Source organism: Coenobita brevimanus, chromosome 48 (assembly GCF_032717465.1).
Source record: "Coenobita brevimanus isolate Jiangsu-jjx chromosome 48, ASM3271746v2, whole genome shotgun sequence".
NCBI classification, from domain to species: Eukaryota; Metazoa; Arthropoda; class Malacostraca; order Decapoda; family Coenobitidae; genus Coenobita; species Coenobita brevimanus.
The window spans coordinates 14,559,257-14,572,911 of NC_137001.1; the positions used below are offsets into that span (position 1 = coordinate 14,559,257).

At 43.7% G+C, this 13,655-nt stretch overlaps 1 protein-coding gene across 1 annotated transcript in view; it reads right to left on the reverse strand.

Moving 5' to 3' along the window:
• Window positions 1-13,655, reverse strand: part of LOC145399304 (sodium-coupled monocarboxylate transporter 1-like) — a 63,707-nt gene that overhangs the window by 11,939 nt on the left and 38,113 nt on the right. The window contains exons 7-9 of the mRNA XM_080271971.1: window positions 6,452-6,561; window positions 6,052-6,206; window positions 2,696-2,956 (exon numbers count right to left, since the gene is read on the reverse strand). Of these exons, the coding sequence (XP_080128097.1) occupies window positions 2,696-2,956; window positions 6,052-6,206; window positions 6,452-6,561 (526 nt within the window). The remainder of the gene's footprint in view (window positions 1-2,695; window positions 2,957-6,051; window positions 6,207-6,451; window positions 6,562-13,655) is intronic.

Sequence of the window (13,655 nt, forward strand, 5' to 3'; positions counted from 1 at the left end):
CTCATCACTGCTTTCAGTGAACCAACAACCTTCCTTCCCTGCTGTACCCTTTCACGCACTTCATCCCCCAAGGTTCCATCCTTACTTATCACACTACCCACTCACATTCTCCATATCCTTACCACCCAACCTCACTGTGAATTCTGTGACTTCATTCCTCTCAAACACTATAACTTTACTCTTGTTTACATTAACTTTCAGATTCCTCTTCCTACACACTGTCCCAAATTCGTTCACCAAACCTTCCAACTCCCATTCATCTTCACTCAACAATATTGTTTCATCAGCAAACAGCAACACCGGATTCTTCCAAATCTCACCCTCATTCATTAGAGCCACCCCCACATCCACTGCCCTACCTTGCACCTCCTTTGCAACCCCATCCATGTATATATTAAACAGCCATGGAGACATCACACATCCCTGTTTCAGTCCCACATTTAGATCAAAGAACTCACTCAGCTCATCATCCACTCACACCGTAGCCGTAGCTCCTTCTTACATAGTCTTCACAGCACTCAACAATTTCCTCCACTCCATATATTCTTAATACCTTCCACATACTTTGCCTATCTATTCTGTCATAAGCTTTCTCTAAGTCCATGAAGGCAGCATACACTTTCTTTCCCTTCTCCAGATACTTCTCCACTAAACATCTTAGAACAAATATCTGATCTACACACCCTTTTCCCTTTCTAAATCCCCCTTGTTCTTTTCCAACTAGCTCCTCTGTTATATGTCTAACCCTATCACTGAGTATTCTACCATATATTTTTCCAGTCACACTAAGAAGGCAAATACCCCTATAGTTACCACATACTTCTCTCTCCCCTTTTCCTTTGTATAAAGGAACAATTATACTTGATATCCAGTCCTCTGGAACCCTTCCCTCTTCCCAAGCCAGTCTACACAACTTCCATATCGACTCCACAAGAATCTCACTCCCATACTTCAGCATTTCACCACACACTCCATCAATTCCTGGGGCCTTTCTCATTTTGATCCTCTACATTGCTTCCACTACTTCCGCCGTACTGATCTCTTCCTCCCTCCTCTCATCTCTTCTCCCAGCCATTTCCCAACCACTTATACTCGCACTGCTCTCACTCTTTACATTTAACAAATCCTCGAAGTGCTCCTTCCATCTCCTCAGTTTCTCTCTTTTCTCCACCAGCAATCTATTATTCTCATTTTTCACTCCCCTAATATTTCCTCTTTCACACTGTCTTACTTTCTTTACCTCCTTCCAAAACAATTTCGTACTCACCCTCCACTTAACACTCAGATTCCTCCCAAACTTTTCATCCACTTTCTTCTTACCTTTACCATTCTCTTCACCTCCCTTCTCCTCCTCACATATACCTCTCTCTTCTCTCTCATCTTCTCCCCTACCTATACTCGCTAGCCAGTCACTATATGCCTTCTTCTTTTGTTCCACAGCTTGTTTCATCTCATCATTCCAACATGCTGTCATCTATTGCACACCCCTGCATCTCCTCCTCACTCCATAAACCACCTCACACGCTGCACCTATCTCATCCGTGAATATCTTACATATGTACATCTTGCACCTCTTCCATCTGCTCTAACTTATACCTTCCCAATCTTTCTTCCTCTGTGCTCTTATACTCTGCCATTTTCTCACTCTCTTGCAACTTCTCCACTCTTCTCACAGGAGCTGTTTCCTCCTGTCTTCCCCTTCGTCTCTTCACCCATTTTCTTTGCAGCCTTACCTTGGCCATCACTAAGTGATGGTCCGAGATTCCATTCCTCCACCCTCTCCACACTCTTGCATCCAACATTTGTCTTCTCATTCGCTCATCCACACACACGTAGTCTATCATTGCCTTTCGTTCAACAAGTTCACCGTCCCATCCTCCTCATGACTCTCCATGTATACCTGTGGATCATCTTATGCCTAAAGAAGGTGTTGGCTATTGCCAACCCGTTACCAGCACAGATGTCCACCAAAGCACTACCATTCCCAACTACTTTAGCTGGCATACCCCACTGACCAACCACTCCATCCACTTGTACATTCCCAACTTTCCATTCATGTCTCCAATCAAAAACACTCTCTCGCTCCTCTCAAACTTGTCCATATACGCTTCTACACTCGCCCAAAACTCATATTTCACTCTTGCCACTCGGTCCTCTGTCGGCGCATACGCACATAGAATCGCCCAAGCTTGTCCACCTACTTTCATCCTCACCCATACAGTCCCTGCACCCACTATTCTATACTCTCTTATATTCTCCTTCCACTTCTTGCCTCTCATCAGACATACTCCCTCTCTTGCCCTCTCATTCTCATTAACTCCTGCACATATTCCTAAACAGTATTTCCATTCTCTCACCCTTTCACCTTTCTGTTTAGTTTCAGTCAATCCACATACATCCATTCTTGCATACTCAAGCACCTGAACATCTCTCTCTTTCACTTCATCATTCACTCCTCTCACATTCCATGTCCTCACCCTTAGAATGTCCTTTGTCCGTTCCTTAGTCATCAACGTATGGTCCATCCTGGTCCGAGGCGCGTTATTCGCTTGTTTAGTTAGTTCTTTTTACGGGGTGGGGCACTAACCCACCACCAACCCTTTTAATCGCCTCATACGACAAGCAGGGATACTGGGGGAGTATTCTTGAAAACCCCCCTACTTGTAGTTAAAGAGAAAGTTTCATGTTTGATGACACTGTTTGTTAACCTGTTAGTGTCAGGTGCTATAGTGGTGAAATCTGCAGTCAGGTCAGTGGTGAGATTGGTGCTGGGTGTAGCAGTGGTGATGTTGCTGATGAAGGCGACGATGGAGGCGTTGAAAGGATGTAGGAGGTTCTCAGGACAGTTGTCAACAGAAAGGGGGAGGTGGGTGGGGTGTCCTCCCCCACGCAGGAACTTGCCCACCACCACCCAAATGTTGTAACAGAAGGCCACCAGGAATCCTAACACTGCACCCTGAAGATTGTGGTTTGGTCATATGAATCTCTGTGGTTTTATGTGGATATCAGTTGATATAAAATAATACTTGCATGTATTATAATATTGCCCTGCATATTCCCAGCAGACCTGATATTAAAGAGGAAGAGGATCAACTGAGATAACAGTCCCATATCCTCTGTTCTTACTCTCGGCAGTTTTGCAGCAATCCTTTGATCTAGGTCCTGCACTAGTAATAAGCTAGTTCGTGTGGCATTTAGATATGAGGTGTGAATATGGTGAATGTGTTAAGGAATTCAAGGTATGTTGTGTTGGCACTGCGTGAGGCAAGGATGAACGGGCATGAAGTGGAGGAGTGAGAAGATGTGAAATGTATGGGTCAGATATATAAGCGTGAGTGGATGGCGTAAGGAAGGAGTTGCTCTGTTGATGAATGATGTATAGCAGAGGAATGACAGCATGAGGTTTATATATGTCAAGTTCCAATCTGGGAAAAAAATGAGATAATAAAAGATACATTTGGTGACGAGAGAGAGAGAGAGAGAGAGAGAGAGAGAGAGAGAGAGAGAGTAACCTTGACACTGGTTTTTATGAGCATAAGAGCAGTAGAGAGGACTGAACTTTTGTTGTAGCTAATTATGATACAAATAATTCTTCCTTTGTGCATTATTGTAAATTACAAAAGTTTTGCTGGTGAAAAATATGAAATCCACAACAGGGAAAGCTGCAGGTATGCATGGGTGTGCTGTGGAATGCCTGAAAGGTGGTGGAGTGACTATTGTTGACTGGTTAGTAAGATTGTTGAATGTGTGCTTTGAGAAAGGTATGGTGCCAATTGACTGGGCAAGTGTTTGTGTGGTCCCGTTGTATAAAGGCAAGGGTGATAAGTATGAATGTACTAGCTTTAGGGATATAAGTCTGTTGAGTGTTGTAGGTAAGGTGTATGGTAGAGTGTTAATTGTGAGAGTTAGAGAGGGTACAGAGGGAGTGATTGGTGATGAGCAGTGTGGCTTTAGGAGAGGGAGGGGATGCGTTGATCAGGTGTTTGCTGTGAGACAAGTGTGTGAAAAGTATTTAGCGAAAGGCAAGGATGTGTTTTGGGCATTTATGGATTTAGAGAAAGCGTATGATAGAATTGATAGGGAGGCTTTGTGGACTGTTTTAAGATAGAATGGACTTGATAGTAGGTTACTAAAAGGGGTGAAAAGTTTTTATGTAAATAGTAGAGCGTGTGTAAGAGTGGGAAATGCTGTGAGTGATTGGTTTCCCGTGAGAGTTGGGCTGCGACAGGGATGTGTGATGTCGCCTTGGTTGTTTAATATTTACATGGATGGTGTTGTAAGGGAGGTGAATGCAAGAGTTTTAGGTGGAGGTCTGAGTCTGGTGAATGTTGATGGTGGAGAGTGGAATCTGAAGCAGCTGCTGTTTGCTGATGATACTGCACTGGTGACTGATTCAGAGGAGAGATTGAGACAGTTGGTAGAGGAGTTTGGAAGGGTGTGTGAAAGGAGGAAATTGAAAGTAAATGAGAATAAGAGTAAAGTGATGAAGTGTACGAGGTTGATAGATGGTAGGGGGATGAATATAGTTTTGAATGGTGAGTTGCTTGAGGAAGTAGATTGTTTTAAATATCTAGGGTCACATGTTGCTGTGGATGGAAGAATAGATGCAGAAGTGAAGTTTAGAATAAATGAAGTAGGAAAGGTGCTGGGAGGAATGAAAAATGTGTTTAAATGTCGTTTGCTTAGAATGGATGTAAAGGGAAGGCTGTATGAGGGTGTTATGGTACCGACTGCGTTATATGGGGCTGAAACATGGAGTATGGGTGTAGGAGAGAGGAAAAATTTGAATGTAATGGAGATGAGGTGTCTGAGGAGTATGTGTGGAGTGACGCGTATGGATCGGGTGCGAAATGATGAAGTGCGAAGGAGAACTGGAGTTGTTCGGGAGATGGCTGGTAGAGTTGAGCAGAGGGTGTTGCGATGGTTTGGGCATATGGAGAGAATGGATAATGAGCGATTGGTGAAAAAGATAACTAGATCTGATGTGAGAGGTGTAAGGCTGAGAGGAAGACCACGAATAGGATGGATGGACAGTGTGAAGAGAGCGCTGGATGCGAGAGGGATGTCTGTTGAGCAAGGAAGAGTGGCTGTGCGTGACAGAAATAAATGGAGAGAAATTGTGAATGAATAAGTGATGACGCAGCCCTGAGGGGATATTCTCCCGCATTTGGTCTGATCAGATAGTCAGGTCAGGTGTGGGTAAGGGGATGGGTCTGTTATGATGTGGCAGGGGTAAACCAGTTCTGTTGTCGGGCCCTGCTGCGGATGTCACTGATTGCATTGCGCAGTTGACCCTTGAGCGGTGTGGTGTGGTGAGGATCTGTCCGTTCTCCCCTTTGGGGCTAAGATGCAAATGAATGTGTTTGAATGGATGAGTAAATGGGGAGTGTGTCGTCCTGTCTCGGCTACCTCTCTTTCCTTGGCGGAAGCAGCCTAGGTGTATAGATAGATTGATGTGATTATGAAGAAATGTATGATAAATGAGAGGAACAGTAAATTATAAAACCTGTGACATCTTTGCTTCCCTACCTGAGTTTCAAGATGTACAGTGATTATGAAATACTAGGCTATGTAAGAGTGAAAGAATTAGCAATAATTATATTATGTCACGATTTACATGAAGTAATCTGTGCTGCTTCTGCCATAATAATACAACGATTGTACAGTTCTGGTGGCGTCTCCTGGCTAGCTTTTTGCATGCAGTACAGTATGTTTCACAAACAAAAGACCTTTCCAGCCAACGTAGTAGCCATCTTTATAAAACTTCCCTCTCACACACCACTCACAAGAAGGTAATGATTTGCATTTATTTATTCTGCGTGATGTGTTTGACCATTAGGGAAGGGTAAACTTTAGTTTTGAAAGAGCTGATACTCCCTCCCTTCTCAAAACCCTGTGTGGGAGGTAATGCCTGCAAGATACAGTAAATCCCTGTAGTTGTAGGTTACATGTATAATTTTTTTACTATTAATAATGCTCCTCATGGGGCAACGTAGGATTGGATGATGAAATAACAATACTTTTATGTGGAGAGTGTAAACCTGTGCCCACCTTTGTGTTGACCCAGGGTGTGCACATGCCAGCCAGGAAGACGCCTAGGATTGGTCCCATGACAGCTCCTGAAATGCTGATGATGACATGGAAAATGTTGCCCAGGTTGCCTGCCAGCACACCCACACAGATGCTTGACAGGCCCATCACCCCAGCTGCCACCAACATGCAGCATCAATACATAGTGTCACAAGATTGTGTCTACCAGAATGTAAGGAAAGTGTTTTGCAAAACTCTATGCTGATGATACAATCTGGTCCCATTGTATGTAATTATAAATGCCATGGAAAACATGCAGTGCTGAGTGTGTATTGACAACACAGGGAATGATTTTTAAAGGAGTTTATGGACCCTTCAACACTGCTTTATTATTGCTGATAACATGAGAAGAAAGCCTTACATATGAGCTTAAGGACTCTGGTGGCTGAGGCATCTGACATCTTGCTGAAGTATGGAATATCCTTCAGAAAGTCCTCCCACAGCAGGCAAGCCCCGTAGCTGGACAGCGAACTGTGTGGAAGGTGGGACATTGTTTGATAATTATGAATGTGTTGTTTGAAAGGGAAATTTTTCCTCCGAGCTAGACCTTACTAGATCATATAGCCCTGCTAGGTGACAGGAGGGCATTACCCCTCCCGGCATGGAAGCTACCAGGCGTGGCTCGAACTCACGACTCCCCCAGTCCCAAGTCCGACGCTCTACCACTGTGCCACCCTGACCCCATGTGTTTGATAAATACATAGATGATAACTTTATCAAGAAATTTATAATCTATGATTATTTTTCTTGCATGACTAATGTAAGTAAAAGCTAAGGTTTGAAATGTGGCAAATAGTCACTTGAAGTGGAAGTGTAATGTGTGCTCTGAAAGTTGTGATATGGAGAAGGAAATTGAACAAAATGGCTGCAGGAGAACTTCAAAAAGGAATATATACTAGGCTCAGCATTGTCATGTGAATGGAAGAAACTGACTTGATAGTAATAATAATAAAAAAAAAAGGAAAGTGATCCATTGAGAAATGTGGAATAATATATCCTTGGATCATTAGGATAAGAACTGTTGTAGTTGAAAACAGAAGCACAATGGAGTTGTTTCCTCCAAGAACTGTAGACTGCCTCTGGTGTGACAACATGGAACACTTATATTTTTGTGAGGGAAGTACATGTACAGTAGATGATGGAAGAATGAGATACTGTACAGCAGTTCAAACAGATGGACAAACAAAGGTGTGTACAAGACATCAAGATGTGGAGACTGGTGAAGCAAAGAATTAGCAAATGATTGCACTGTATTGAAGATTCTTGCACAGAGTTATGTATGATTCAGTTATGGCATTATCTCTCATATTGCTGTGTATGTACTTACTGAGATGAGTTATCTCAAAGAAAAAGACCTATTCCATACCAGCCTCAACTCAGGTGTGGAACAGTGCCCCTTGTGAGATACACTTTTAGCCTTTAGCAACTTCAGTGCAGTTATTGGCACTGACAGGGAAGGCTTTGAGGACTGTGTATAAGTAGGTCCCCATGGCTGTAGAACCAGGAATTCCAATAGTTCTAACTTTCTGTATTTTGAAAAATCCCTTAAGTTGAAAATTTCTGCATCCAGAATCCACAAGCCTTATCTTCACTGCTGGACTTGCTATTCCATTGTTGAAGGGGTTGCTAAGGAGACTGACCACCTTATTGTAAAAACTCTGGAGCATCCTGTAGAACCGCTTGGTTTTCAGGAAAACAGAGTTCTTTTCTGCAGTTCACAGACTTGATGTTGCTGCTCTAAGGCTACAGATGAAATATGGGAAAATCTTGGGATGCCATATATAACTATTCATTTTGAGTATGGAATGCACTGATGAGTATGCAGTGGCAGTCAGGAGTCAGTTTGGTGTGGTCAGTGCTGTTGTCGACCCTTTCGAGTGGTAGGGTACTCATAAGTGTGTTACTGTGGGAGAAGCTGATAAATGTGTTAAGTGCCCAAGATCAAGTAAAGGATTTGTCTCACCAGGGACGCTAGCAACAGTTGATGGGTTATGCTTCTAGACTGGCTAGGGACTGAGGGCCACAAAGATTTCTGGTTTCTCTGTCAAGAGTATTACCAAGAACGGACAAAGAGAGGTATGTCAGGGAAATTCCTGAGGAGTTAGAGGGTGGGTCTCAAGTACAGTAAAAGTCTTATAATTCGAATGCCAGGGAACCGAGGGTCTTTCGGACTACTGCTTTCTTCGGACTACTGGAGGGACCTCTGAAAACATTAGAAATATATAAAGAATCATTAAATAAACACTTAAAATGATATGGGTTATTGTTTTACTCACCGGAAATACAAAGAATTGTAGATGAATAGTTGCAGACAGGTACATCTAAGTCGAAGAGAAAGTCCAAGCCAGATAAATCTTTAGATAGAGCCCAGAAAAATTTGAAAAAGCCTAGAAAATTAAGAACAATTCGCCTTGCAATATTCGGAGTATTGGGATGTTTGGATTATTGGTGGTCGGATTGGAGGACTTTTACTGTAAATGACCTTCGACCTGCTATCAAGCCCTGAAGAAACTCTGCTCCAGACCTGCCTCTCAGGTTAACTCTGCTGAAATAGCAGATAGATGGTTTGTGTCTAGAGTGAGTGACTAGAGGGCTCTTTGGCCTGAATACTTAAAGTAGTTGTGTATAGTAGAACCCAGCATGGAGCTTCCATCAGCTGATGTGCAGTCGCTAGCTGCCATCCCACCAGTCTACAATGCCATGTCTTCCTTAGATGATACAGGAAGGCAGTGACAAGGCTGAAAAGTGGTAGGGCGACTGGTCTTTGTGGCATCCGGCCAAACTGATCAAAGCTGGGGAAGAAGCCATATATGGATATTACTTGCAGTAGCAGTAGCTGTTCGATGTACTGGTATAATTCCTCCTGACAGGACAAGGTGTTTGGTTAGCCTTGTTTGGGAAGGGAAAGGAGATCAGTGTGACTGCAGTAACTACCACTGTGTTACAGTGCTCAGTGCTCCAGGCAAGGGTCTTGCTCATATGCTGTTGATGGATATCCAGGACCATTAGTTAAAGATTCAGAAGCCTCGGCAATCTTCACCCAAGAAGTCTAAACTTCATTGGATTCTAACCATTGTATCAGCGAGGGCTGCTGGCAGCCTGCATCAGTCTCAAGAAGGCACTTCACTCAGTAAAAGATGCAGCAGTAGGAGGACTCCTCTTCCCCTGGCACCCCCACAGTGATTATCCAGTTGATAACTGGCTTGTATTTAACACTGTGTATGTGTGTGTGTGTGTGTGTGTGTGTGTGTGTGTGTGTGTGTGTGTGTGTATGTGTGTGTGTGTGTGTGTGTGTGTGTGTGTGTGTGTGTGTGTGTGTGTTCTACTGTTTGCCCATTGCGTTTCTTTTATTTTTCAGTGTGAGAATAATGATGAAAAGTGTGAGGGTCATGACGAAAGATATGATAGTGATGATCAGGATCGAATCCAAGGATATTTTGAGGTGTTGTCCATACACAATCCCAAAGTGATGAGCAATTGGCAGTTGGTATAATTTGCTCTTTTATTATATTTTCAGACTTTTGACCCGATGATGAAGTGCTGTGGACATGGATATGAATATTGTTTGTGTACCGGTATTGTTCGTAACTTTCGTTTCGTTTATAATGGCTCCAACTTGCTTGCATGCGTGTCTCTCTACGCTACTTGATCTCTGGCAGCTCCCTATTTAGTCCATTATCCCTGAGGCCACACTCTGTAACCTTATCCCAGGTCTTCTTCGGTCTGCCTCTCGCAACCCAACTCCCAACGTGAATAGGTTGTATCAACTTTCTATCGTTCATTCATTTTTGAATAATCTAACACGTTTGCATGAATCGGCCTTGGTCATCTAATGGCGGCTGTCCATGCTGCTCAATCTCTGGCAGCTTCCCTATTCAGTCCCTTATCCCTGAGGTCACACTCAGTGACCTCGTCCCAGGTCTTTTTCGGTCTACCTCTCGCAACCCTACCGCCAGCATTAACACTTCTCACTTTCTGCAGCCAATTATACTCTTCCATCCTCTACACCAGCGTTTCTTAACCTGGCGTGCTAGCACCCCCAGGGGGTGCTGAAATCAATTATAGGGGGTGCTGGCAATTGCTCTATTATTTTTTTTCTAATTGGTTTTGCTCAGTATTGGCATCCTTGATTTTTTTTATTTGAGAATGTATAAAATAAACCGTCAGGCAGTACTTCACTTCAATTTAACCCTGCAGTCGTGTAGCAACTACAGTCCCAGTAACCAGATTTAAAGGGGTGCTGAACTGAGACCTTATGACACGGGGGGTGCTGAGGTCGGGAAAGGTTAAGAAACGCTGCTCTACAAATACCCAAACCATCTCGATCTACTGCTCTTCATCACAGCACCAATACACTCCAGTCCCATCCCATCCCTCAACTCTTCCACTGTAAACCTAGCCCCCCACTCCCCCAGGTCTCACACTTAAGGAAGCACTGCACATCCACCTAATCACTGTCATTTCTATACGTTTGAGCCTGCGACTGTCCTCTTCCTTTACTGCTCAAGTCCCACTACCATACAGCTTTACACTCCAAACACATGCTGCATACAAAGATCCCTTAGCATGGAGAGAGAGCCTTCTCAATGTCAGGAAAGGCAACAACTCCCAAAACTTCTTCCAACCACTCCCCACTCTAGCCACAGAGCTAGCTCCTGCCCCACCTCCAGCACATTACATGTCTCCCAAATAACAAAACTCTTCCACACACTCAAGAGACTCACCAACAAGCTCAATCCTTTCATGCCTGACAATCTCCACCTGCTCTCCCCGCCACACCACGCACATAATATCAGCATTATTTCGCAGTCTAGCTCTAATACCACTACATCTCTCATGCTCCCACTTATCACAGACACTGCACATGATGGAATTACTTCCCACGCCCTTGTGGCAAATCGCACATGGCCACTCTCCCTCTTACAGTACCGCCCCCAGCCCTATATATCATCACTTTTGTTTTATCTCCATTTGCTCTTAAGCTCATGTGTCCCATACCATCTCTCCACTTCGTAAATCTTTCCTCCGCCCCCCTTTCATTCTCTGCAATTATCATCAAATCATCAGCATACAACATCTCCCACGGGAGTCCACTTCTGAAGTCACGTGACAGGGCTTCAAGTACCATGATAAACAACATGAGGCCCAAGACTGACCCCTGATGCACACCAACATTCATGGAAAACACATCACTCAAATCTCCATTCACCCTTACCTGGGTGCGAACACCCACATACATGGCCATAGGCCCATAACCACCCTAACCAGCCACTCCTCCATCCCAAGCTCTCTCATTGCCCACTTCACCACCTCTCTAGGGACTCTGTCAAAGGCCTTTTCCAAATCAACAAAAACAAAGTACAGCTCCCTTTTCTTTCCAATATATTTATATGTGTATATTGCGGAGTTAAATCGGGGAAAGCCCCAGGAATTGATGGAGTGTGTGGTGAAATGCTGAAGCATGGGGGAGAGATAGTAGTAGAATGGATGTGGAAGATGTGTAGATTGGCCTGGGAGGAAGGTAGAGTCCCGGAGGATTGGAAGTCACGTATAATTATTCCCTTGTACAAAGGAAAAGGGGAAAAAGAAGTGTGTGGTAATCATAAGGGCATCTGTCTTCTTAGTATAATAGGAAAAGTGTATGGTAGGATACGTATTGACAGAGTTAGAGAAAGAACAGAGAAATTAGTTGGAGAAGAACAGGGAGGCTTTAGGAAGGGAAGAGGTTGTGTAGATCAGATATTCATTCTTAGATTTTTAGTGGAAAAGTTTCTAGAGAAGGGAAAGAAGTTGTATGCGGCTTTCATGGATTTGGAGAAAGCATATGACAGGGTGGATAGACAAGGATTGTGGAAAGTGTTAAGAATATATGGAGTAGATGGGAAGTTGTTGAATGCTGTGAAGAGTATGTACGATGGTGCGAAGGCTGCAGTGCGTGTGGATGGTGAACTAAGTGAATTTTTCTCTTTGAAATTTGGGTTGAAACAGGGATGTGTCATGTCTCTGTGGTTGTTCAATCTGTTCATGGATGGGGTAATAAAAGAGGTACAAGGTAAGGTAGTGGATGTTGAAGTGGCCCTGGTGAGAGAGGATAGTGTTTGGAAACTCCCTGTACTGTTGTTTTCAGATGATACTGTGTTGTTGAGTGAAGACCAAGGGGAACTGCAAGGCTTGGTGGATGAGTTTGGGAGAGTGTGTAAGAAACGGAATCTAAAGGTGAATGTAGGGAAGAGTAAAGTGATGGTCTTTGAGAGAGGTGAAGTCAGTGAATATACAGCGAGGTTGGATGGTGAGGAATTGGAAAATGTGAGTACATTTAAGTACTTGGGTAGTGTGATGAGTAAAGTTGGAGGTTTGGAGGGTGAAGTGCTTGAAAGGGTACAGTAGGGAAGAAAGGTTCCTGGTGCTTTGAAAGCAGTGATATGAAACAGGGAAGTGAGCATGGAAGTGAAAAAGTTACTACATGACAGTATTGTGATACCAACTCTAACGTACGGAAGTGAAGCTTGGACGTTGTTGGAAGGACACAAGTCAAGAGTGAGAGCAGTGGAAATGCGTTATTTAAGAGGAGCCTGTGGAGTCACATGGAGAGACAGGCTGACGAATTAGGACATAAAGGAGCGTTGTGGTGTGGATGTGGATGTGATAGGAAGCGTTATGAGGAACACACTGAGGTGGTTTGGCCATGTGGAGAGGATGGAGGGTGAAAGACTGACGAGGAGAGTGTATGTGAGTGAGGTGGAGGGGGGAAGAGGGAGGAGGAGGCCGAGGATGAGATGGAGGGATGGGGTGGAGAGGTATATGAGAGAGGGGTGTGTGAGTTGGGAACAGGGCAGTGAAATGGCGGGGGACAGGGCGACATGGAGGCGATTTGTTTGTGGCCACCCCAAACGAGATTGAGGCGTCTGGCAATAGATAGATAGATAGATATTTTCCTGAAGCTATCGAACAATGAATATAGCATCAGTTGTCCCTTTACCTGGCATAAACCTAAACTGCATCTCATCAATATTCACTCTTTCTCTAATCATACATTCTAGAACTCTCTCCATTACCTTCATTATTTGGTGTAAAAGCTTTATGCCTCCATAATTTCCTTTTTCCAGGCATCACCCTTCCCCTTGTACACATTTCTATGGAGGAAAAAAAAAATAAAAAGGGAAAGACCCAATCTGTGTGTGTATATTGCAGAGTGACGCAAATAATGCTTCACTAAACTCATGTGGCAGTATCTTATGTGTTGTAGGGATGGCTCAGTCTGCTAGTATGGGCGCGGATGATGGAATATGAGTATGAAATACATATGCGATGCAGGGTAGATACTGGTAACACTGAGTGATGATAAAGGATGTGAGAGTGATGATTATGGATATTATTGATGGATGTGAGAGTGAAGATAAAGGATGAGATTGATGATAAAGGATAATGATGATAAAAGATGTGAGTGACGATAATGCATGGTGATGATGGACGTGAGTGATGATAAAGGATGTGGGTGATGATGATGGATAGTGATGATGGATGTGAGTGATGATAAAAGATGTGAGTGATGATGATGGATAGTG